Source organism: Lepisma saccharinum, chromosome 11, assembly GCF_977018435.1.
Source record: "Lepisma saccharinum chromosome 11, izLepSacc3.1, whole genome shotgun sequence".
NCBI classification, from domain to species: domain Eukaryota; kingdom Metazoa; phylum Arthropoda; class Insecta; order Zygentoma; family Lepismatidae; genus Lepisma; species Lepisma saccharinum.
The window spans coordinates 58,343,141-58,367,352 of record NC_139239.1 but is presented as its reverse complement, the minus strand read 5'-3'; the positions used below and the strand labels follow the sequence as shown (position 1 = coordinate 58,367,352).

At 36.5% G+C, this 24,212-nt stretch overlaps 2 protein-coding genes across 40 annotated transcripts in view; one reads left to right on the top strand and one right to left on the bottom strand.

Annotated features, from left to right (window-relative positions):
* LOC145994837 (bolA-like protein DDB_G0274169) overlaps nt 1-24,212 on the top strand; it is a 71,178-nt gene that overhangs the window by 27,434 nt on the left and 19,532 nt on the right. Inside the window, exon 4 of the mRNA XM_083131203.1 lies at nt 12,364-12,664. Within this exon, the coding sequence (XP_082987329.1) occupies nt 12,364-12,394 (31 nt within the window). The 3' untranslated portion in view covers nt 12,395-12,664. The remainder of the gene's footprint in view (nt 1-12,363; nt 12,665-24,212) is intronic.
* The window catches only part of slo (calcium-activated potassium channel slo), a 285,961-nt gene continuing 266,842 nt past the window's right edge, over nt 5,094-24,212 (bottom strand). For all 39 annotated transcript variants that reach the window (XM_083131199.1, XM_083131201.1, XM_083131200.1 and 36 more), the window contains 9 exons: nt 19,973-20,144; nt 18,794-19,018; nt 18,025-18,208; nt 15,497-15,592; nt 14,681-14,817; nt 13,574-13,686; nt 11,175-11,330; nt 10,473-10,566; nt 5,094-7,951 (listed from right to left, as the gene is read on the bottom strand). In XM_083131199.1, the coding sequence (XP_082987325.1) occupies nt 7,871-7,951; nt 10,473-10,566; nt 11,175-11,330; nt 13,574-13,686; nt 14,681-14,817; nt 15,497-15,592; nt 18,025-18,208; nt 18,794-19,018; nt 19,973-20,144 (1,258 nt within the window). In that variant the 3' untranslated portion in view covers nt 5,094-7,870. The remainder of the gene's footprint in view (nt 7,952-10,472; nt 10,567-11,174; nt 11,331-13,573; nt 13,687-14,680; nt 14,818-15,496; nt 15,593-18,024; nt 18,209-18,793; nt 19,019-19,972; nt 20,145-24,212) is intronic.

Below are 24,212 nucleotides of genomic sequence, written 5' to 3'. Positions count from 1 at the left end.
TGGTGTCAGGATTCACTGTGCAGGATGGGAAGGAGGGAACGTAGAGTGTGTGTGATTTTGTTGAGGTGGGGGTGATATTGGGTGACAAGTGCAGGGGGATTGGTGGCAGGTTTCTTGGTGGGAGTGTATGAAGCAGCTTGGGATATTTGTTTGGTGACCAGGGTGGAAGGATATCCACGGTTGGTCAAGGCTTGATGCAAGCGGAGGTTATAGTTCTGTCGGGAGGTGGCTGAGGTGTTGCCCTCTGAGGGCCAGGGAGAATGGATGGCTTTCTTGGTGTGGAACGGATGGGAGCTGGAGAAGTGTAGGTATTGCATATGGTTGGTAAATCCTCCAGCTAACAAGGGATCCACCATGGTGGTCTTGAACTCTCAAGATTACCTGGCGGAAGCCACTCACCAGCTGGCCGACTCCTCCACCTACAAAACCACCACGGTCGACCTTTCAGCCACACACCTCAACAGAATCCAGGACTTTAACCACACCTGAGGTCCCCCAGAGGGCCTGACAGCCTCCACCATATCCATGCTCTTCCCAGACAACCCCCGCACCCCCACTTTTTATCTGCTGCCCAAGATCCATAAATCTGGCAACCCTGGCAGACCCATCGTGTCCAGTTAAAATTCACCTTCTGAAATAATCTCAGCCTTTGTCGACTCCCACCTCCAGCCTCTTGTTAAGCTCTGCCCTCCTACCTCCAGGACACCAGCCACTTCCTTCAGAGAATTAACTCTCTCCCACCATTACCTGCCAACACTATCCTTGCCACCATCGATGTTACTTCTCTCTATACCAACATACCTCACTCCCATGGCCTCTGCTCCATAGAATCCTTCCTCAACAACAGACCAGAACCCCACAACCCCAGCACTAATTTCCTGACCCATCTAGCTCACCTTGTGCAACAACTTCACCTTCGAGGACTATCTCCAAATCCGGGCCACAGCCATGGGTACCAGAATGGCCCCATCCTATGCCAACTTGTTCATGGGCAAAGTTGAAAAAGAGTTCCTGGAGACCCAATCTCTCAAACCTCTCCTCTGGCTACGTTTCATCGATGACATCTTCATGCTTTGGATGCATGGAGAACCTTCCCTGACCACCTTCCTAGACAAACTTAACCACTTCAGCTCCATCAATTTCACCTGGACTCACTCCACCAACCAAATCACCTTCCTGGATGTGGATGTGCACATGAAGGAAGGACATTTGGAAACCTCCATCCACATCAAACCTACCAACCATATGCAATACCTTCACTTCTCCAGCTCCCATCCGTTCCACACCAAGAAAGCCATCCCATTCTCCCTGGCTCTCAGAGGGCAACACCTCAGCCACCTCCCGACAGAACTATAACCTCCGCTTACATCAAGCCTTGACCAACCGTGGATATCCTTCCACCCTGGTCACCAAACAAATATCCCAAGCTGCTTCATACACTCCCACCAAGAAACCTGCCACCAATCCCCCTGCACTTGTCACCCAATATCACCCCCACCTCAACAAAATCACACACACTCTACGTTCCCTCCTTCCCATCCTGCACAGTGATCCTGACACCAGAAATATCTTCCACGACAAGCCCAGAGTTGTCTTCAAACGCCCTCCCAATCTCCAAAACATCCTGGTCCACCACAATCCACCTACTCACAATCAACTCGCACCTGCCCACAAATGCAACCGCCCAAGGTGCAAAACCTGCCCCATATTTGTCACTTCCCGCACCCTCTAGATCCACACTGCCACCGGCAAATTCACCCTCTACCCCAAAGGAACCTGCAACAGCTCTAACCTAATTTATATCCTCACGTGCAACATCTGTGGGAGCTTCTAACTGGGGCAAACATCCACAGCCCTGAACCTCCGCATCAACAACCACCGCTCCTCTACCCAAAACCTGGACTTTGCTGTTGCCATTCACACCAATCACCACAATATTCCTTTTAATGACTGCTTCCAGGTAGCGATCGTCCACTCCTTGCCCCAATCCACCAACACCTCAATACGTAGAAGATGGGAGAGGGCCTACATATCGGCCATGAATGCAACCACACCTGCAGGCCTGAACAAGGCCACCCAGTAATGCCCCTCATCCCCTATCCTCACCACCACCTTTTCCCCACCAACCCCCCCCCCCCCACCACTCACAGTTTTCAACAAGCCAGGCGAAAGAACCATTTTTTTTGTGGTACTGTCAACACTTTTTTCCCCTTCGGGATCTGGCAACACTGCAGGTCATGCTTACTCTTCCCTCTAGTCACTTAGTTCTACAACGTCTCTCTACTCCTGAAGATGTGACATACCATCACGAAAATTTGAATTTTTTCTTTGTCGGGTGAGTGTTTCCTCTCCCCCTCTTTCACTTTATTTATATATATTATATATATATATATATATATATATATATATATATATAATGACAACAGAAGACCCGCAAGGTAGATATGTATGTAATAAATTGAAAAATTAACTCTCCCCATTCTTTTTATTTTACGAACGCGACAGATTGATTTTCATAAACTATTCATATCTTCTTACACATAGACACAAAAGACAGTATCTTAACTAAATGTTGAATACAGATTTTTTTACTGCTTATAATAGTATTGGTATTTGCTTCTAGGATAGGCATATATCACTACAATGCAAATGATTACTATTAATTGTCAGATTCCCATTAGCAGACTGACAAATTCATTCGTCTATACTAGAAATCCCATCATACATTATTTTCAGGAGCCTGATGTGTCCTTCAGTTCATGAAATTTTCTTTGCATCTACCATAGTTTTTTTTTATAGGAATATGTTCTCTCCAAACGAGATCAATTATATCTTGTTAAGTATATGTTTCTGTGCACTGAATTTTACATGGAGAAATTTCACTGAAAAATGCAAGGCCATGTGTGTGCAAAACCATAAAGTAAACCAAAATTATGTTTCACTCTTTAGTGGTTTGTAAGGGTATTTGTTATCGATTGTTAACCACAACAATCCCATGAAAGTGCCAACAGAGAATATGTGTAGTGCATATGCTCTTACTTCCCTGATTTTTCAGTTGATCATATTTTGTATTTATAGGTCAAATGGTGCAGGGAATTAACAATGTTAAATTATGTGGATTGTTTAGCTCTCTTGGACAGTTAAGAAGGAGCAATCAATTGAGGTCATTGTAATGAACTAGAATTTACAAAGATTTAAAATGTGTTTAGTTGTAGCAGTTTCAAATATATTGGCATGTCACAAAAGATAGATTGTTACCCATCACAGCTACTATTTGGCAGATCTATTAGCCCATCAAATTTTATCTTTTTATTAGCAGTATCCGAGATACTGATAGGTAACACAGACAGACATGTAAAGTTTTTTTTCAGCTTTGTTGACTAGTACTGTTAAATCATTGTTAAGAATTTAACATCTCGGTGGCCAGTGTCCTGTCAGTCAGCAAAGCAGGTTTGTCACCTGCAATGTTAGTTTCTTTGTACTTCTGTTCTTCATTAGTACACACAATAAAATAAGACAATGCATATGGAATAGATGCGAGAGAAAATTCAACCATTGACCTACTTGCATAAACAAAACTACTTACCGTCACTCATCTATCCAGCCATTAAAAAATACATTCTTGATACCATTGCAGTGCTTGTAAAGTTACTTTTTAAAAAAGAATTACAATTACTCATTTTGAAAAGTAACTCAATTACTCTATTTACAATTACTTTAATGTAGATAAGCTATGACTCCTAGAACATGTTATACATATGGATAGCAAGGGGTCGGTTCTTTTATTTTTATTGATAACCATTTAAAAAATTATGTTCATTTTCATCAAATTGTAATGATTATAATATGAAGAAAAGTCTATGCAAAGACTTACACTTGAAAAAAATGTTGTCGTATCTGAGCATAAAAGTGGATTTAAAAACAAACAAAATTTTCTAGTGTATACTTCGCGACACCTTTTTTCTTTACTTCATCTGCATTTTAAGATTCTGTTGACATTTTCGGCTGAACCTCTGATGCTTCTAAAGTTCGTGATTGATTAGTTCTCCGATGCCCTCAAAACAAAGCTTTCCTACCAGTCCCTTTCTTCTTTTAATTCTACATAAGTTAATCACAAGCAAAATCGCATCATTACGTAACTGATAGGCTACTATCAATTTAATAATTCTGTAGCGTTTTCCAAACACACATAACTGTTACATCAAAATTTATACACCTTGGTATTATTGTGATTACTTCTTATTAGTATTTATTAGAAGAACGAATACAAAGTTGTTGTTTGTATACCACGTAGATATTTGAAGATAACATGTATGTGAAAATTGCAATGAAATAAAGAAAGGGACACTTCTGGAATTTCAATGTAGACCTAATTAAAAAGCCGAAATAATTTATTATGTTGCTGGAAGAAGCAATGCTAAAATAGTGTTTTTATTTGTTTATTATTGATTATTATAATCATGTGCAGGCCAGGAATTATATATGTGAAGGCCCGGAGCTTACAACACCAAAACCCCATCCCAATCCCCTCCACAGTTTCAGTTATAACTTTTTGCTAAGCTGCATGAGGTGGTTAGTTATATGTATTTTTACATTTTTTTTCATCACATCCGAAGTACCTCTTTTTTTCTTTATGCAGTACTTTTTCAAGCAGTTTTCCCCAGTGAAGGCCCAGAGTTGCAGCCCTCAAGGTCACCCTAAATCCTGATCTTATCTTGACCATAGCCTGCATAATTTTGCACCTCCTAAGCCTACTAGCTGCTTCTAATCATAGAAGTATTCAATTGATGACAGTTTATTTTGTTTCAAGTTTTCTAGTAACTCTTTTTGCTTTCTAATGACAAAGTTAAGACAGCTTTTTATGGGATGATGGTATGTGAACATTTCTAGTATAGATAATATTCATCAGTAAAATATAAATGTAATGAATACCAGAATACACTTATTTATTGAAACATTCACATATCCCCAAGTACTATATGCTACTTACCATAATTGCACTCATAATGAAAGAATGTAGTAACAATTGCCAAGAATATTAACCTTAAATGACAGGACAGGAATAAACACAGGTAAATAAAACTACATTGTAAATGTGCTTGTGATCTATTGCTGTCAGTTCCAAGATAACAATGTCCCTCTAGCATATCTAACAGTATTTATGCTCCCGACTATGCAAGCTGCATTGCTGGGAGTCTGCAGAGGATACGAGCGAGCAGGTACATCACAAGTCTTGTGTGGCGCACCCCAGCAACAGCCCAAGGCTTGTGAAATTCAAGTGAAAATATGAATTTTTTATGTGGATCTATGAGGAAAAAATGAGTAGGATTTGCAGGCAGAAGCAGGTCATATTATATTATTTTTAAAAAATATTTCTTAAAAAAAAAACACATCACCAGTGAGTGATTTTAACTCTTTGTTTTGAATCCAGAAATGATCACAATCCATAATTTTCTTCTTTTTTTTTTTTATGAAGTCTGTAAAAGTGATAATGAACCTCATTTCATGCAAAAAAGGGAAGTGTAGTGACACAATGATGAATTGTAAAACTTGTTAATCTAGACCATAACAAATGAGATTGAGAAAAATATACAAATAATTGAATGTGAAAATCAGTGATCTCTGCTCAGAAACAAGACACAAGTTTGAGAAGGTGCACAGCACCAAAAAACCTACAGACTTCTTGAGTGGTACTTGTGAAAGGGGATCTGTCCTCCCAATATCTGGTTGTCGTAATCACACCACTATCACATGCCTTACAGGCTCTATGTACACTTATCTTCAATAAAAAAAATACAGTTTGTTTCCGCATTAAGGCTTTGTCTAATCTCCGTATTATTTTTTTTTTCTTAAGTTTCTTCAGTCAAGGCAATGCCATGACCATAACAAATGTAACATTGGGGCAGGCCCAATGCATACAGTAACTGGTGGCCAAAATTATGAACAACTTGGATCACCACCAAAGTAGCACAAAACACATTGCAGGACTCTTAGCCTTTTTAAAAGGAGTTTTTAATTTTTTTTTTCAGTTTATGGTAAAAAGCAAAATTGCTAAAACTGTACAGGCTGCAACAATCTCCCTGCATCAATCAAAGCGATATCACAGTAAAATTACAACATCAATAAGTTTTCTTTTTTTAACAAGATGTGGATTCCATCCAGATTGCAAAAATGATTAACAGTAATGTACATATTGGCTTAATCCACAAGTAAAAGCACCAGGTCCTATTTTTGTTTTTTTTTCTTTTCAATTTACGTATCACACAAACATTCAAATAGTTTGAGGTACAAACACAAGTGCTGAGAATGCATCCTGAAGTACGTCTGGTTTCCCATCTCCGTGTGAAAACGTGTTATTCAAACTTGTCCATTTTTGTTGAATTGTCATAAATGATGGGAAAAAAACCGTGAGTTTTTTTCTTTCAGCAATGCCTTTCTCTTCATCGTCAAATCACTTTCTTCTGCCCAATAACAATGATGTTTCTGGCAAGATTCCATTGGGCAGCAGATAAGAAAAAAAAATAAAGTTGGTGCAAAGAGTGCTGCACCATACAAGAGTTTGTGCCACACTCCTTTGCAAGTATGTCGACACCACATGGCACCGATTTTGGGGCACTCGAGAAGATTCATTATGTCAAGCATGGTTCGGAAACGTGCCCGAATTACCATTCCATGCATTAATGTAAACTTCACCTATCTGTAGCAACCCTCACTGGGACTAGATCCTAGCAAATTTATTTCGTATAGATGGACCTGGCCCGCAGACCCCTACTCCCTCTTTCTTATGACTCTCATAAGAACTTGGAAGCTTCTCTTGTAGCGAGGAACTGTCCGGGGACAGCTCCAGCCACAACATGCTTAAACCAAGCAAAGAAAAGCAATCTAGAAGGTGGTTATTGATGGCCTAATATATTGTAGCACAGGATCACTCATGAAAACTAAAGTTCCCCACCAGAAACTTCAGCTAATACAAGTGAACCTGATGGAATAACGCAAAACAAAACTTCAGAGCTTAAAATTAAAATACATTGGAAATCATTTCTAGTAGTGATGGGAAGGTACAGTGGTCAAAGATATTACTGAATGGAATTTTCCTTCCCTACCAGTTGAAAACAACTGAAGGTGTTTCCATTGATGTCAGTATACTAGTGCAAGAAAATTTTGGCTTTTTATAGTGATGAAATAATTACAATGTATTATATGTACATGATGAACCTCTTTAAAATAATGTGTCATTTCTACACCAATAGTAAAAAATAATGTAACTTTCTTGATAGAATATATATGTATTTAGAAAACTCGTTAATGTCATATGTAAAAATTACTTTGGTATACATGTTTTATATAGCTTTGGAATATATGTTCTCTCATAATTAGTGATATATATATATATATTTATATACATGTTTACAATATAATATATAAGAATGAGTTGTGTTTGAAAAGTCTTTGTACAGAAATATACAAACTGGCTAATAGTAATAATAATAATGTGTATGTAGATATATATATCTGTGTATATGTACGTGTGGTAGAGAAGGTATATTTGCGCAACTAGTATTAACCAAGGAAGGAAAGGTTTTCTGAATAAAAATAAAAATATAAACAGAATTGAACAGCTAATGAACAAAAAAAGTGCTGTTACATAACTAGCAGATGCGACTTCAAGTTTTAAGCTTCGATCTGCACACCCAACTCCGTGATAAGAATAGTGCTTGTAAAAGATTATACAGCTGCTTATTTTGTTGTGATTACATGTGCAGACTTAGTAACACTGCAGCAGCACTGTTCTTACACAGAGTTGCCATCTCAACGAGCCAATTTAAATGTAGGAGTAGGGACCATCAGTGAGGGCGCTACAGAGCAGGAGTCAGGAATTGTCGTCCTTGCCCCTTGCACCTCTGTTTGGTTTGTATTCAAGTCCAGGGTCAAATTGCATCAGTACGAACACCTGCAAAAGAAAATAATCAGTATGAATTGTATATTCCAGACAAAACAAAAAAAAAAAAACAATAATTGATAATGTTATCAACAATGGTTCTTTATTGGCAAGGCTAGGAGTTTCATAACTTTGCTCTGTTTCTGAAATATACTATGCATAGTTACATGTGAAATAAATGGACCATCTATTCTCCCCTTCCGATTTTGACCAAAAAATAGTTACAGCATTTCAGGTTTCAAAAAAACAATTTACATGTTTCATTGATGATCTGTATTTCTGTGAAGGAGATAGAGAACTCAGAAAACACTTATTTTGTAGCTCTTATATCTGTACATATTAAATGTTTTTGAAAGTTTTTAAAATTTTTTTCCCATAAAGTTCCCTATCATCGAATTTGTTCTATTTTTATACAGGGTGTACATAAAGTGTCTGACACATTTCAATTATTAATGAATTAGAAATTAATGAAGATACAAATAAACCGGTGGCAATGATAGATAGATAAACTCAAATTTTTTTATGTCTTATCAGTACACTTCTATAGGTGTTCACTTTTGCCACATATCGCCAGAGGAAAAAAATCCAATGGGGTTGTGCTGGGTGACCTTCGGGGCCAAGGAATCCATTTTCTCAGAAAGTGTTTGTTCAAAACATGAAGATGATGACGAACCTTACAAAACTGATGAACATTGATAAACTGAAAACCAGAATAAACAATGCGATAGCCACCATGGATATCAGCATGCTGACCCAAACATGGGAAGAAATCTATTATCATCTTGACAATCTCCTTGCAACAAAAGGAGCACATATAGACATGTACTGATACAGGGCATAAAACATTTTGATGTATTAATAATTGAAATGTGTCAGACACTTTGTGTACACTGAGGGCAAGTAGCCAGGGGAAGGGCTAAGGGGATCAACCCCCCCCCCCCTGAATCCCACAAATATCTAATTTAGTGTATAGTGGTAATTAATTTACTTCCTTATCAGGATTAAACATCTTGCATAATAATTTGTAAAATACTGAGAAATTCATCTTTAGGGCTTCTAGACCCCCCATTTTTTTACACCTTTAGAGGGGTGATCTTCCATGTAGTACACCCAATTGTCAACCCCACTTCCACATAGTAACCCTGGACTGATTTGCAGACTAACGAGGCCCTGGTGTCTGGCCAGTATAATTCTGTATGTTGTCCTGTATTTTTGTCCTTGTGTGTGCTGAGTGCCCTTTTACAGCCTCAGCTTTTAACCAAAGTCAGAATATTTTAATATTTTAGTTACACGACATTAGAGTTATGTTATTTTAGTTAAGGTAAGGTCCTGGGCTCCGTATCATGTGACAGGTGCAAAATAGCTTAAGTGCTGACGCGAACAAAATTTTGAATTAAAATTCAAATTTACACTTTTAGATGGTGGCTGATAAGGGATGAGCCCCTGCCGAAATAAAATCCTGGCTACGTGCCTGGTACACAGCAGATTTTCTAGCTATGCACCTTCTTGCCACCTGCACCTTAAGGCAGTAAGCAGCAAAGGATCACATTGAGAGAGAAAAAAAATACTGTGGCGTAAGGTGCCCTTCTCTTCGTGGAACCACACATGTTTGTTCTTCCATGATTACTAGAGGCACATATTTTTGGTAAATAAAGGAGCAAAATTTCGATACAAAAACAGTCAATTTTGGGTTTAAAAGCAGTAAATAAAATAAAATTTCGGTCCTATAGCGGTGAAAAAATCTGTTCGAAAGTGGTGTATTATATGACATTTTGGTTTTAAAATTGTGAATATATTGCTAAATTTGATTTAAAAACTGCCCTTATTACAAAAAATAAACATATCACTTCTAATAGCACATTTATGTAGTTACTAGAGTATTAAGTTTATCCCTGCGTAAAGGGATCTATTTTTGCTTCTCAAATATTTACAGCAGAGTCAATCAATTTTCCGTAAATTGCATAACTCGCAGGATAATTCAAAATTCAGAAAGTGTCGCGTTGGTAAATAAACTCTAAATTTCGTGTATAAGAGTCTATTTCACATTTTGCAGTTCATTTCGCATCATTTCGTAACAAAACAAGGTAGGAAAATGCACCCCACACCTTTCAGAAACATAAAAAATTAACATTGCAATTTGTTATTTCACATTTCGGGTTTTCGCCAAAAACGAAATAGCATGCCTCTAATGATCACAATACCATATTGAACGCACAAGTAAGATAACAAAAGGTTTTCAACTGCACAAACATGGCCGACAAAGCCTCCTGCCTTGATCATTCCTTCCTTTCTGCATCTTTTACAATGCTACAGTACCGCTGCTTATTCTGCAGTCCATATGTGCATACAAGCGCACTCTTTCACCAACACAGCAGATTGAGCGGGTGACCCAGCCCTAATATGACTAGTAAAACTACAATGTGCTCTTTTTCCTAGTAATAAACAATTTAATTGATTATTTCAATGAAATATTTGGATGTAAATGCAAAAAAATAAAAGATTCAAGCACACTACTGCATTCAAAACTTGTTACCTGATCTGTAGGCAGAAGTGAGAAGTCATCCGGAGGATTTGTGATAACATAACGTTTTGATGAGGCATCACAGGATGAACTTGTATCTCTAAACCTAGAATTGAAAGAAGAAATGCTTACAAATAAAGAAGAAGCAATTTCTTTTAATTATTGATTGAAAAAATATGGTTATTTAAGTGACAAAAAATGTACAATTCAATACAAAAAAACAGATTTCTAAACCAATTCAAGAATACAGCTACCAGAATTCATAGTTGTTTCATTCATGTTAGATTCTATAAATATTTGCAGTACCTCTGAAGATTATGTTATGATAACCAGATAATAAACCATAAAATAAATTATTTTAGTTTATTTTCAAAAACAATTAATTCATCAGGAGATTAGTACATGTGGTTACAATGATATCAAGTAAGCTAAGGACTGTAGATATCACTTACTGCTAGAGATTCAATTTTTCAGTTTCTGGAAATAATGAAAATTGTTGACAGTTCTAAAATTATACTTTTACCTTGACACACATCATGCTCCACAATGTGGCTAAAATTTAAGTTCACAAAAAAATGTAAGTGATGTTCATGATTAAAATGTGAAAGGAGAACAACAGTAAAAAATACTGTGGAATCCTGATTTTACATCCTAGTGTTCATATTATAAGCCTTCAAAGTTAATTTGAAACACCTTGTATTACATGCATCATACCTATACAGTCCTATGCATAGCATTCCATATGATTTGAGCGCAGCAACAAATAAGTCACCATACTTTCCAGCTTCACCGTACTGGGCTAGTGGGCCATCATATAGCGAGATCTGCCCAACTCTACATCTGTCCCTGTTCGATAAGCTCTCTGGCGTACTGTAATGACACACAAGCATTGCATTTTAAATTTCACAATCATTTAAAGAATCATAATTTGTATTTACGTATTGCAGCTAATGAATCTTTTTCTTAGTTCGCCGTAATGCAAACTATATCTTCATGAAAAGAAATCAGGTTGATAGTTTCTATAAAAAAATATATATATACTCATTTTGTTTAAAATGGTTGGTTGATTGATTGATTTAGTGTTTTAAGTCCACTTTATGCACAGTAAGGCTAATCGGAAGTGGACCTACAGTTTAAAGTGGGATCTGAACCACTATGTGCCTCCACTGGGTATCGAACCTGGGAACCCTTGATTACAAGGCAACAATGCTACCACTGTGCCATCAGGGAGGCCCTTTGTTTAAAATGGATTTAAAAGTTGCACATTTTATATTAAAATTAGAAATTCAACAACAGTAAGAAACAAAATCTAGTGGGGATAGAAGGATAAGAAATTTTTGCTAATTTGTGATGCTGTCTGCCCCCAGAAAACAAGACAACTTAGATAAATATAGGTTTTTTTCAGACCAAGTATGCTTTTCTTTTATAGTATTTAGGTATTTTCTAAATAGGACTGCCCCCTCTGGCTCGCCACTTATTTTTTTCTGGCACCATCACTGCTGCTAGTATCAATAAAGTACAGATATAAAATTTAATTTACTGATACCAATAACCAATATTCTTCAGATCTAATATAAGACTGCAAATGTTTCTTGAACATTAATGGCCCATTAACATTCTTAATTAATGTTTGTAATTATGTGAATACAACGGTTTTTTACCTCTGAAAATTAAACTAGATATTTAGACATCTACTTTACAAAACCAGGGTTTATGTTATTCATTTGAATTCATAAAAATAGTAACAAAATTGCAAAATTTTACATTAAATTACAGGTTATTTATAGATATATCAGTATCAGTAAAATACTCACGATGTTAGGATGGATAAATAAATAAGGTAACCAGATCTATGAAACCTGTAATAACAATGATAACTGATGGCCATGTTTTTATATTACAGGGGTTTCTATTATAATTTGAAAAGCCAGTAGAATGCACCAGTGTGTATAGTTGGTGAGTTTAGCTACTATGAACACGGAGGAAACAGCTTGTGGTCAAACACAGAAGTGCGAGGTGTGATTGACTTTTACTGACATTCATCTGGAACTGGGTTTCATGGGAGACAATGTAAATGCCAAGAAAACATGGGCAGTATAGGTGTAAGGAATTTGAAACCTGCGTGATGAACAGCAAGCTCACAGTCTCATAAAAGCAACCGCTAACAACACTGTGTGATGTGTGGAAGCCACGATTCTGGCCAGGTAAGTGAAATTTAGAGATACTGCCATAGACATCAACATATATGTGTATTGAAGTCCTCGTTGGACTATGATACAAGAAGGGTTGTGTCTGATGTGTGCCCAAAGAAATGATGAAGACCCATAGAGATGGGTGTGTGGACTTTTCTTTGTAGCACCTGACATGCCTTGCACAGAAAGGTTCCGGGTCCCTCATCCACATTCTTAAAGGAGATGAAACATTCCTCTACCAGTGAGCACAAAGTTCAAAATGGACAAACATGATATGGAATCATACATTATCCCCACCACATTGCATGTTTGGAGATGACCCTCTGTGTTTTTAGCAGTAGCAACTATGCACAATGCTGCACTCTGCTCGTCACTTAAAGGAAAGTAGTAGACCTCATTCTCTCTAACATACAAATGTAGGTATCAATCATCATTGTTGTTGCAGGTTTTGTAGGTCTTTTTCCCTTGTTTATTGATATGCCCTAGTATATACAGAAGTATTTCAAAATAAATATTCTCATTTTTTAGCATTAATTTTCTGCCATCTTTTGGTTAATTGAGACTAGGGAGATGACTGATGAGTAGATGAAATTGATGAACGGACACTCACAAAGAACACCCATGCCAAGGTTGGGGCTTGATTGATTGATTTGATTTATTTTACTTTGCTTTCCTGCCACTTTTGGCTAATCGTGAAGATGAGGATGAGTGAGGAAATTGATAAAGGGACACTCACAAAAAACACACATGGCCAGGCTGGGATGCAAACCTGGGACCTCTGGCATCATAGCACACTGTGCTATCCACTCCACGACAGAGGTTGGCGATTGGGACTTGAACCTGGGAACTTCTGTGGTGAGCACTTCGGCCACTTAACATGCTCAGTCATCAACTGGTGCATAGAAGTAAATAAACACTCACCTATATCCTCCTCGGAGACCAGCTCCTTCTGCCAAGATGAGCTCGAGCTCAGGTGTGGCTCCTCCTGTGATTAGCGAGCGAATCAATGTTAGAGCGTTTTGGTTGAAGTATGTCTGTAGGGGTGAAAAAAGCATGTCTCAGTTTAGGTTTCAAACATCCATACATATACTGTACTTACATGCAGTGACATACATCTGAAGGTTAAACATTTTGTGCTCCATGTTCACAATATTTTAAAAGACAGTGTAAGCTTATATATATATATATATATATATATATATATATATATATATATATATATATATATATATATATATATATATATATAAAGTGCTCCCCTGTGCTTAGCACCATGCCATGAAGGCGTATAGGGGGTGTGGGGTTAACGCCCCACACTTTCTTGATCCGGTCGTGAGTAGGGGTGATGTGATCAGCATCACGCCCCTCCCTGACCGCCTTTACCCCCCAGGGTTTCCCCCAGGTACCCATGTTATTCGATGCTGGGTGGGTGCCGGGGCTACTTCCAACGTTAGAAAAGTTCCCGGATTTGAACCGGCCGGGGATCGAACCCAGGACCTTGAGCATGGTAGTCAGACGCGTTACCAACTGAGCCACCACGGCCAATATATATATATATCACCATTTTAAGTGTACCTGCAATCTTTATTAGATAGGAATGGAAAATTATCTACATTAAAAGATTTGAAGTTACAAATATGAGAAAATTATAATAATTATGTATAGGTGAACAATATTGTCAGAATTTCAAATTCAGGCTGGGGAAAGAGAAGCACAATTTTAAAAAGTGCTTTACTTGCCCCTCCATTGAAAACATCTTGTGACCAGTCTTATGGACCTTCTTTATCACCTCCCATTTCTTGAGAACCATGTTACTCACATTACACTCAATTTCTGTTACATGAATAATGTTTTATTTCAAACCAAATGACAATTAGTTTTTGTAATTATATTTCAAATACATTAGTTTTACTGCTTCTCCATTAAAAGAAAAGTAGACAATTTAAAGTATCATATTCACAATAAAATATGTTCGTCCATGCACGTATGGCTAGGAATGCATAAAATTAGATCAAGATCAATGCTTACTGTGGACATAAGAGAATCCAAAACGCTGACAGCAAATGCAGTCCCACAAGCAAACGGTTGTGTGAGGTATAACTCTGTATCAGGATCATCGTCGTCATCCTGATCCAGAAACTGAACATTGCTGTCATTAACAAGTTCTGAAAAGAAGATAAATCATGAATTATCAGTAAAAAGCCTGATCAAGTTTCAATAACATCAATTAGAGGAATCAAATATTTAACAATCTTACAATGTCGGGTTTAATATTTGGCAACAAAAACTAGTAGTAGTTTCCTGTAGTTGTATGCAAACAATACTGCAATTTTCAAATGTGCTGATATATTTTTCTTAGGGTCCAAAATAATATACATTCTATGTAAATTTATATGTAACTTGGTCGAGTTCTGTTTCTTGTAAGAAAAAGCATTCTACAGTCAAGTTATTCACAGTCTTCACATATGAGGCAAAAACACTGGATGTATTCTGTTCTGCTTTCACCCATTCAGAGTTGTTTTTTTTTAAGACTAAAACATGGAAACGAAGAAAAATCCAAAGAAGTATATAAAATTATCTGCTTATTTCCTCACACTATATGATATACATATTGGTGAACAGATTCTCAGGATGACCAGGTGAGTTCCAGAGAGACTTGAGAGCTTTTAAGTGCTGACTTGACTTCAGTCCTTGAAGATGAGAATGACAATAGTACTCAAAAGCTCAGATCCCGATCCAAAACTGACCCAGTTGATATCCTGATTTTTTTGTTTTAACCGTTAAGAAAATTTCAAGACACATGATGCATATTTGTTAGACCTTTGAAGTGTGCAATAGTATTACCTGTAATCATAGGCACATTGGCTCCATACACAGATCCTCTCCTCTGCAGAACAATTGGACCATTGACAGGAGTTAAAGTATCTCGTTCATTTGAAGCTGCAAGCAAAAGTAAAAAAAATGTAAGTTTGAGATTGCTACTGTGAATGGAAAAGTTTAACTTCTTCAAGTTACAATAAAAATATTAGTGGTGTGAAGAAAGGCATTGTTAGTCCCCAGTGTAATTGTAACACTGTTAAGCCTTGTTTCCATGTTAATAAAACATTAAAATGCTGAGCAAGGCAAACTTTTATAGTATAAAAATATATATAAAAACGTAACGTTTCCACCCTATAACGGGGTCTTCTTCAGATGAAACTTCACAACAAATTTATGCAAGTTACAAAACATTATCTTATATTTCTCTCTTCTCCCTCCCTATTCTCCTAGCCTTCTCCCATACTATGTTGTGTCCCGTTTCTTGTGTGCTTGAATGTAGCATTTTTCTCCCTGATTAATCTTACGTCATCCTTTTGTTGCTTCAACGTGTCTTTGAGTCTCTTTTTTGTTTCCCCTATGTACACACTCTCACATTCCTTGCACTGAACCTTATATATTATCCCTTACTCTTCCTCTTCTCTGCTTTCTTCCTTCCTCTTGTTAGCTATCCTTAAAATACTGCGACCTCCCTTTCTGTACATTTTTATGCCAGTCTTTCTAAGTACTTTACTTTACTGTGCCTTTCCCCATACTCCTTATACCAAACCACCTCTCTTTTTCTTTCTCTTCCCCCTCTCCTGTTTCTTTTTCTTCTTTCATCCTTCTTCTGTTTACGTCACCCATTCTTTTCTAGTTGCTCCCACAGGCTCTCTATTTTGCTCTCCTTTTCTTCTTCTTTTGTGCATATTTTCTTCATTCTGTCTTCCATATTCTTTATAAAATTTCTTTTTGATTGATTGATTTGGTGTTTTAAGTCCACTCTATGCACAGTAAGGCTAATTGGGAGTGGACCTACAGTTTAAAGTGGGATCCGAACCACTATGTGCCTCCACTGGGTATCGAACCTGGGACCCTTTGATGACAAGGCAATGACGTTACCTCTGTGCCATCGGGGAGGCCCAAAATTTATTTTTGTCCCCTCACTCACATCACTTACCCAGTGTAATGCCAGAGAAAAACATTACACATGTATCAACCATGGGAGACCCATTATAAATGTTTGACATGGCACCAGACCAGAGAGAAGAGAAGTTTGCGGTGGTGGTTACAGCGTGTGTGGAGGAGTAGTCAGAAACAAGAGGAACAGAGACTGGAAATGGAAACATATGATACATAATGAATGAATTGTAGAGAAATGGCTACTCTCTCTCTCATGTCTTCCTCTACATTTTTCCTTCTCGTTCTGTCACAAAGCAAGACTATGTACGGTATACAAAACAGCTGTCAAAGCATGATTTAACTAGTACTAACCATTTGAGACAAACAACCAGGACTAGTTTTAATTCTCAAGGAAGCATGCTGGCATACTCATATGCTGGGCTGAAGCAAGTTAATTCCTATTTTATTTCCCTGAAATAATTTTACCAATTCTGATCTGTGCTGTGATGAGCCAAGGCAAGTCGTGACTATTCACAGTGAGTTTGCTGCCTACTTTTTATGGTTGCTATCAAGGCAATAAAAGCAATTAAAAGGAGATTAAATCTTCACATTGGCCAAGAAACAACATCTAGATTCATTAGCTGAGTGAGTATGTTCAGTGTTTGGCACATGATGTCACTGCAGAGTTCTAAATCCAGATCCTGGTCTGGGATGGGTTTTCAATTGGGTTTATCCTTTCATCTATTTTGTTGCATTTAACCCAAAGAAGCAACTAAGCTACATTAAATAAAAGTGCAACACAATATGGTCAAGGCTGGATCAAGATCAACATGGATGTATATGACTGCCCTGGAGGTTGTATGGTTGCCAAGACATCTTATTTTCTATATTCCATCCTATATCTTTCTACTATGTACTGTTTGTTATTAGATGGTACAAGAAAAATATTTTCTAACATTATTATGCAAGTTATTTTTTTTATGTACAATTCTATTACACTAGTGTTTTAATTTTTCAAGATGGACAGCAGTGAAACTACCTCGAGTTGCAAAAATCTCGGACTTGTATGGAATAACCTGGGGAAATTCAGAAGTAAAAGAAAAACTACAGTACATGAAAAATTAGATATACACAGTATTATTATGAATATTGTACTTACATTGCTCAGTAACAGTAGTAACGATGATGTTAGGAAGCAAAATAATTAAACATAATTGAACTAACACTTCAAAGAAATGATCGAGTGTCTTCTTTAGGTTCACAAATCCACTTATCTGAGCACTTATCAGAAGAAAACTCTTGATTTCTTTTGCTTAATCAAATTATTAAGGATCTACGTTATTAACGATTCCTACTAAACATGCAGTGCAGGAGAGAAACAGTCTTTTTCAATACTTACCTAAGTTTCATCAGTCTAAACCTATACAGAATTTAAGAAAAATGTGCATACTCACTTTGATTTAAGACACCTATTGTATCATCAAAGGTCATTGCTTTGATGTTAAGCGAGGCCAAAATGGCTTCTTTGTCCGCAAGGGTTGGATCATCATTACTGGGCACTTTAGCAGAAAGAATGACACACATGTCACAGAGATTCACGTTTACTGCACGAAGATCTGCTCTACTTAAAGGTGACCCCTGCAGAAATGAAACAAGAGTATACTGTTAAAATGTTTGACTATAGTTGTAATGTTTAGCAGTAAGTATTGTATGCCATGCTAGCTTTGCACATAAGAGCATTAAGGAACATTTAAAATTGATTGGTATATTTAAACTATTTTTTCTTCTAGTGTACAGTTGCTACAAGCAAGTTAATATATTTATTGATGTAATATTTCAGGAGTACATGATCTCTTCATCAGACGTTTATTTGCAATTTAAAGATTATCATTATTGCAGTTGTAGCAATAGGTGAAATTTGGAGTCTAACAACAGCATTAATAGTAAAATGAGGAATCATTTTTATGTTTCATTAAAATCTAAAGCCATGAACCGAGAATCTTGTCAGACTAATTATGAATCCAAAATGTCATCAGGCAGGTCAAAATCTTTCGGTTGGAGTAAATTTCAGAGTACCACAAATGTATGTGACCCAACATTTCAGTGGAAATACTTATCAATTTCCTGATTAGCTTTTGCCACATTAGACATCCATGCAATATGCTTCAAGTATATCAGCATCTGAATCAAAAGTAAATATTTTGGCAATACACTGAAACTTACATTAAGGACTGATATTTTAGGCAAATTCTGTAACATTTTCCATTCCCTCCGAATGTAGTCTATTGAACCAACTATGACAACATGTTTCAACTCGTGGTAATGGAAATTGGAGGCACGCAGTGGCATTACAAGATTCCGAAGTCCAATTAGAGGGGAATCTGGATCTGCAAATAGGCACACAACCACATGTCCATTCAGTACAGTCATTGCTGCCTGATTGCGGTCCTATAAGAGAAAAATCTTTATTATTATAGGTATTAATATAATTCAAAATAAAGTAGGTACATATTTGCAGAGAATATAGTAAAACTTATTGACAATTTATGTGAAAATTATAACTCAGCCAAGAAATGATCTGGGTCTTTGTCATTCTGTGGCAATATTATTACGGAGGTATCAAGCAAACCTCTAACCTCCTTGCAATTACCACAACTTAAATTTGTTTTCACTCCAGGTATATTGCAACTTTCCGATACCATTAGCTTTCTCCAGATAAGTGATCACTAGTGTCATCTACCCGTAATTGAGAGAACCAATTCAGAATACCTACATGGCACAACTTATGTCACAAACAGAGGGAGCGTGTGGAAATTGTGTAGAGGCCACGAGAGGTTATCTTATTGATAGAACATTGGCATGTATGCAACTCAGATTTGATCTCTGGTTGAGCCACAATTTTCCAGTGGCGTATTCTGAAAATTTGACCTGGTTCACTGCATCGATTCTTATTTATTGTTTCTGCATATTAATTAGATATACTAATAGAAATAAAACACCAATGCAAGTAAAACAAAAACAGAAGTTCGGCAACTTCAAATTTTCCAGCAATTTCTATATGGAAAAAAAGTTGGTTTACTGGTGGTAATCCCGGTAACATGAAATAATACGCCACTGCAATTTTCACATAACTTTTCAATAAGTTATAATTACATAAATCTATTTCGAGTTGATATTAGAATGAGTCTTCAACAGATGTTCCATAAAGATTCCTCCATAGTTAAATATTCAGATTTCAAAGTACACTTCTTCCCACAATATTTACAATATGGACACATGCTGTGTCTAAATTTTTGAAATCAAAATGATTGTAACATGTATGTACTTTAACATGTAATGTCTGCCTATTCTGAAAAAAGTGGAAATTAATTGTAAAGACTAAGGCAATGAACAGTTTCCTACCAGTATACACTCCTCCAATGATTTTGCAGGACTCCAGTGGAACATTCCTGTTGAATCATATTTCATCTCTGTCTTCTCAAAATCAAAATCCTTCGCTTGATCATCAGCAATGCCCACTTGGATGCTACCATTGTTGTTCATACTGTTGCCACCTGAGTTGCGACTCGTGGGCCTGGGAAACAATTAAGACATGAACACAATGTTTAAGTAGAGGAGAAATATATTCTCATACAGTGTCTGAAATATCTTATGCAATATTTTCACAATGATCCATGCAGTTTCAATAACGGGAAGGTATGTATGTGCCTGTATACTACGATCACATGTGATTTTTGCGTATTCAGTTGCTACCATTTTATGCCTTTAGTGAACGAGAGAGAGTGCTGATTTATGGGTTAATTGTTCAGAGTGCAGAATAATAAAAGACAGTTATTTTCTGCTAGTGATATAAGGAACTAACATCTCACTTGTGGTAAAAAAAACAAAAACAACAGAATATTGTTTTCTTACGGCCTGAAAATTGATAATTACTATCGTTACTACAACATATGAGGCAAGTTCTAAATTTTACAATGGTTATATTCCAGACAAGGCCAACCTGTGATTGCCAGGCGATGATGACAATTTTCATCATTAAGATGCCATACCAGCTCAGTGGCCAAAGATATTAAGTGGTCAAACAGAAATGATTGCATTGAGAGGAAATCATGCAATAAAATTTTTGCTAAATCTACCTGTTTTTAAGTCATCAATATTAATTTAGTAGGGTACTAATGCTATCAAAGTAATTACCGGTACTCTTTTCCACTTTTATGCTAGAAAAGAGGTTTTGAGATTTCATCCCATGAAAATGAGACACAGGGGAACTGAAATAAAGACTTGCCTTTGGGAGAGACAAGGACTGACACACACACGAGTGATGATTCAACCACGGACAATTCTTTTCCTTTGAGAAAATTACTGCATGTCCCTGGGAACCCACAGGGTGGTCCAAAAGAGATGAAATAAAGAAAAATTGTCCACTTATTCTTCCCTTCCCTCCCTCGTTTTTCCCTTTTTCTATAATCTTTCTAGCTTTCAATCTTCTTTTCTCAGTTTTAGCGTATCTTTTTTAATTCTTACTTCTTTGCTTTCCTCCAGTTTTCTGACTCGCTCACTATCAAATCAATCAATCAATCTCTCTGACTTCCCTAACTCTCTACCTTCCTCTCTCTCTCTTTATTGCTTCTGTAATATCTCCTTCCCATTAAACCCTTCTTTCCTGACACACAAACGTGACCTTAGTAAATTCTGCTTAAGGACACAACTTTGCATTTTTTCACAACCCTTTGGAAAATTTTCTGGATGTTTTTGCTTTCAATAAATTTGCAAACATTTGCCACTATTTAAACTTGTACAACTTTCGGATCGACTTGCACTCATTTTAGAAATGCCAGAAAGCATTGGGAATCATGAGCTTAAAGAAACACTGATTATAATAAATTGGCATTAGATTCATACAAACCAATGGCTTCTGAACAAAATCACTATCTATAACAAAGAATATAAAACACCCAGCCATTCTTGAAACTGGCATTATAAACCCCATTATGTTGATAATCCCTCACATAACCAGCAGAAAATAATTATATTTTATCTTTCTTTCACTGTTGCTAGTTTCTAATGAATGATGCATTGCAGTTCCATTATAAATGCTCTTAATCATTAAAATTTGAAAGTGCAAGCCTTCACAAGCACATGAGACGTGCAAAGGGTGCTAAAGGTGATAGCAACTGATTACTAACTTCAACCACATGATGTGTTGAATGACTTGTTTATGGCTATTCATAAAATACAAAAGTGGAATGCAGGGGTTTTAGTGAAAAATGAAAGCTGAACTAGGACTTGAATATAGGTCTTCTGGCATACCATGCTATTGCTGCACCAACTGAGCTACAGACCCAGCTCTGATGTCACCTGATTTTTTGGATCTGCTGTTTTACCTGTGTGAAATTGTGTGTCTGTGACATTACAACAGGATCTGTTGCCTTTCGCTTTAATTTATATGTAGCACATCCCTGTGTGTGTCAAATTATAAGGTAATGCACAATTCCGTGATTGAAGATACTAAGGACCATTAACATCATCAGTGTTTCAGAGGCAACATATTACATTCTGGTAGCATTGGTGGAGATAATTTTACCTTGGTCAAACAGGGGAAGCAAAACATCAGATGAAACTAGGTGTGGCTTAGTATCTCAGTTGGTAGAGCAATGGCATGTTATGCCAGAAGACTAGGGGTTTAAGTCCTCGTCGAGCCTACATTTTTCACTGAAATATGGACATAGTACATCTGTGTGTGCCAAATTAAAAGGTAATAGTGGATTGTGTTTGTGAGGTGTAAGAACTATTGTAAAAGCATGGATTTTTGTAATATATTGCTTTATAAATACATACTATATGACTATTTGACACATTAATCATTAAGCTGTAAAGAACATTTTTATTTACATTAATTTCTTCAATAATACACAGCAGAATTTACAAATGAAGAAATTAATACAATACTCAGAAGAACTACGAGGCATGTCCACAAAGTAGTAACCATTCGGTAATAAAAGAAAGAACAATACCTTTTTTACGCAGACTACATACGTACCTTGAGCTATTTTCCAATGGCACTAAGGTACTTATCATACCGGGAGAAAAGTTTTTGTATACCCTTGTCATACACTTCTGCCACTAAATTGGCCGAAGGATATGTACGCAGAACCCAGGGTTGCCAGTATAAGTCAATTGTGCATGAGCTTTCGTGCAAGTTGCATCACAGTAGTGGTTGTGTACATAAAAATGAATCAGAAAATCAAGAATCCTGCCAAGTGTGAAGTGAGAGTTCTCTTTCAGTTTATGCACACTAGAAAAACACAACCTTCTGAAATTCATCGTCAAATCACAGAGGTTTATGGTGTTTAAGTGGTAGATGAATCAACAGTGAAACACTTCTTTCATGCTGTCATACACTCCTGGCAGCAGAAATGTATGACAAGGGTATACAAAATACTTGTCTCCCAGTATGATAACTGCCTTAATGATATGGATGCTTATGTAGAAAAGTAGTTCAAGGTTTGTACTTTTCAGATTAAAAAGTTTTGTTCAACTAACTTGTTCCTTTTATTACCAAATGGGCACTACTTTAGGGAATGTTTTGTACTTGCATTTTCACAAAATGCCAAACATTTTCCACAAAAAAAGTAAGTACTTTTTCTAAGTATATTTGTATGTATGTATGAATCACTGTGTTTTTCATTCTTCTGAACATATCTAACATTACTAATTACAAAAATTACTAGGTATTATCTAGAGGATGTTTTAAATATTGCATTACATAAAATCTCATATCTAAATGCCAGGGTGAAATACAACTAGAAGTTTTAAAATTTTGTAGAATGAAGACAAATACATATACAAATAGATGAAAAACTTTATTACATTACAACACTGATCATTAAACTATCTGTACACACTAAAATTTTGCAACATACATGCTATAGATGTATGCAGACATTAGACATAAGTATCTTATTTCAACAATTAAGTTTTTATATCTGTAACACTAAAACAGCATAGCAAATGAAGTGTATCACTGATTTAAGACTATTCACTAAGATTGCATTTTAATTCATCACGAAAAGTAATAAATTTATTTCTCTTTACTAGCCCTGCATGCTCACATATTTCATTAGAACTGTATGTAAATGATGCATTCTGCCTTGGACAGTTGTATTATGTCATATAATATATGATCCTCAGGAAATATGCTGCTAAAAAGAATGCACATAATATCAAGACAATATGTACATTTATGTAATGAAAAGATTCTCTCGGGCTATTGACAAAGTGAGTTATGAAAAAGATTTCAAGCTTTCAAGAGCTAGCGTCACTCTCATCTTCAGGGTAGAAGATGAGAGTGACATTAGCTCTCGAAAGTTTGGAATCTTTTTCCACAGCTCACCTGATCGATAGCGTGAGATAATATTTTCATCATTCGTTACCAGGAAAGCTTCAAGACTTACTACATTTATATGATTTAAAAGGTACCGTATGTGTTTGTTGTAACCTACATCAGATAATAAATTTTAAGAAATAGTTAAATATGATCTACACTTTGTGAACACAAACAAGGTACTTATGTCTAACTAAATTTCATTGATTGTAATGATACACAATAGGGTAGGCAATGTACATTTACTAGGACATTGTT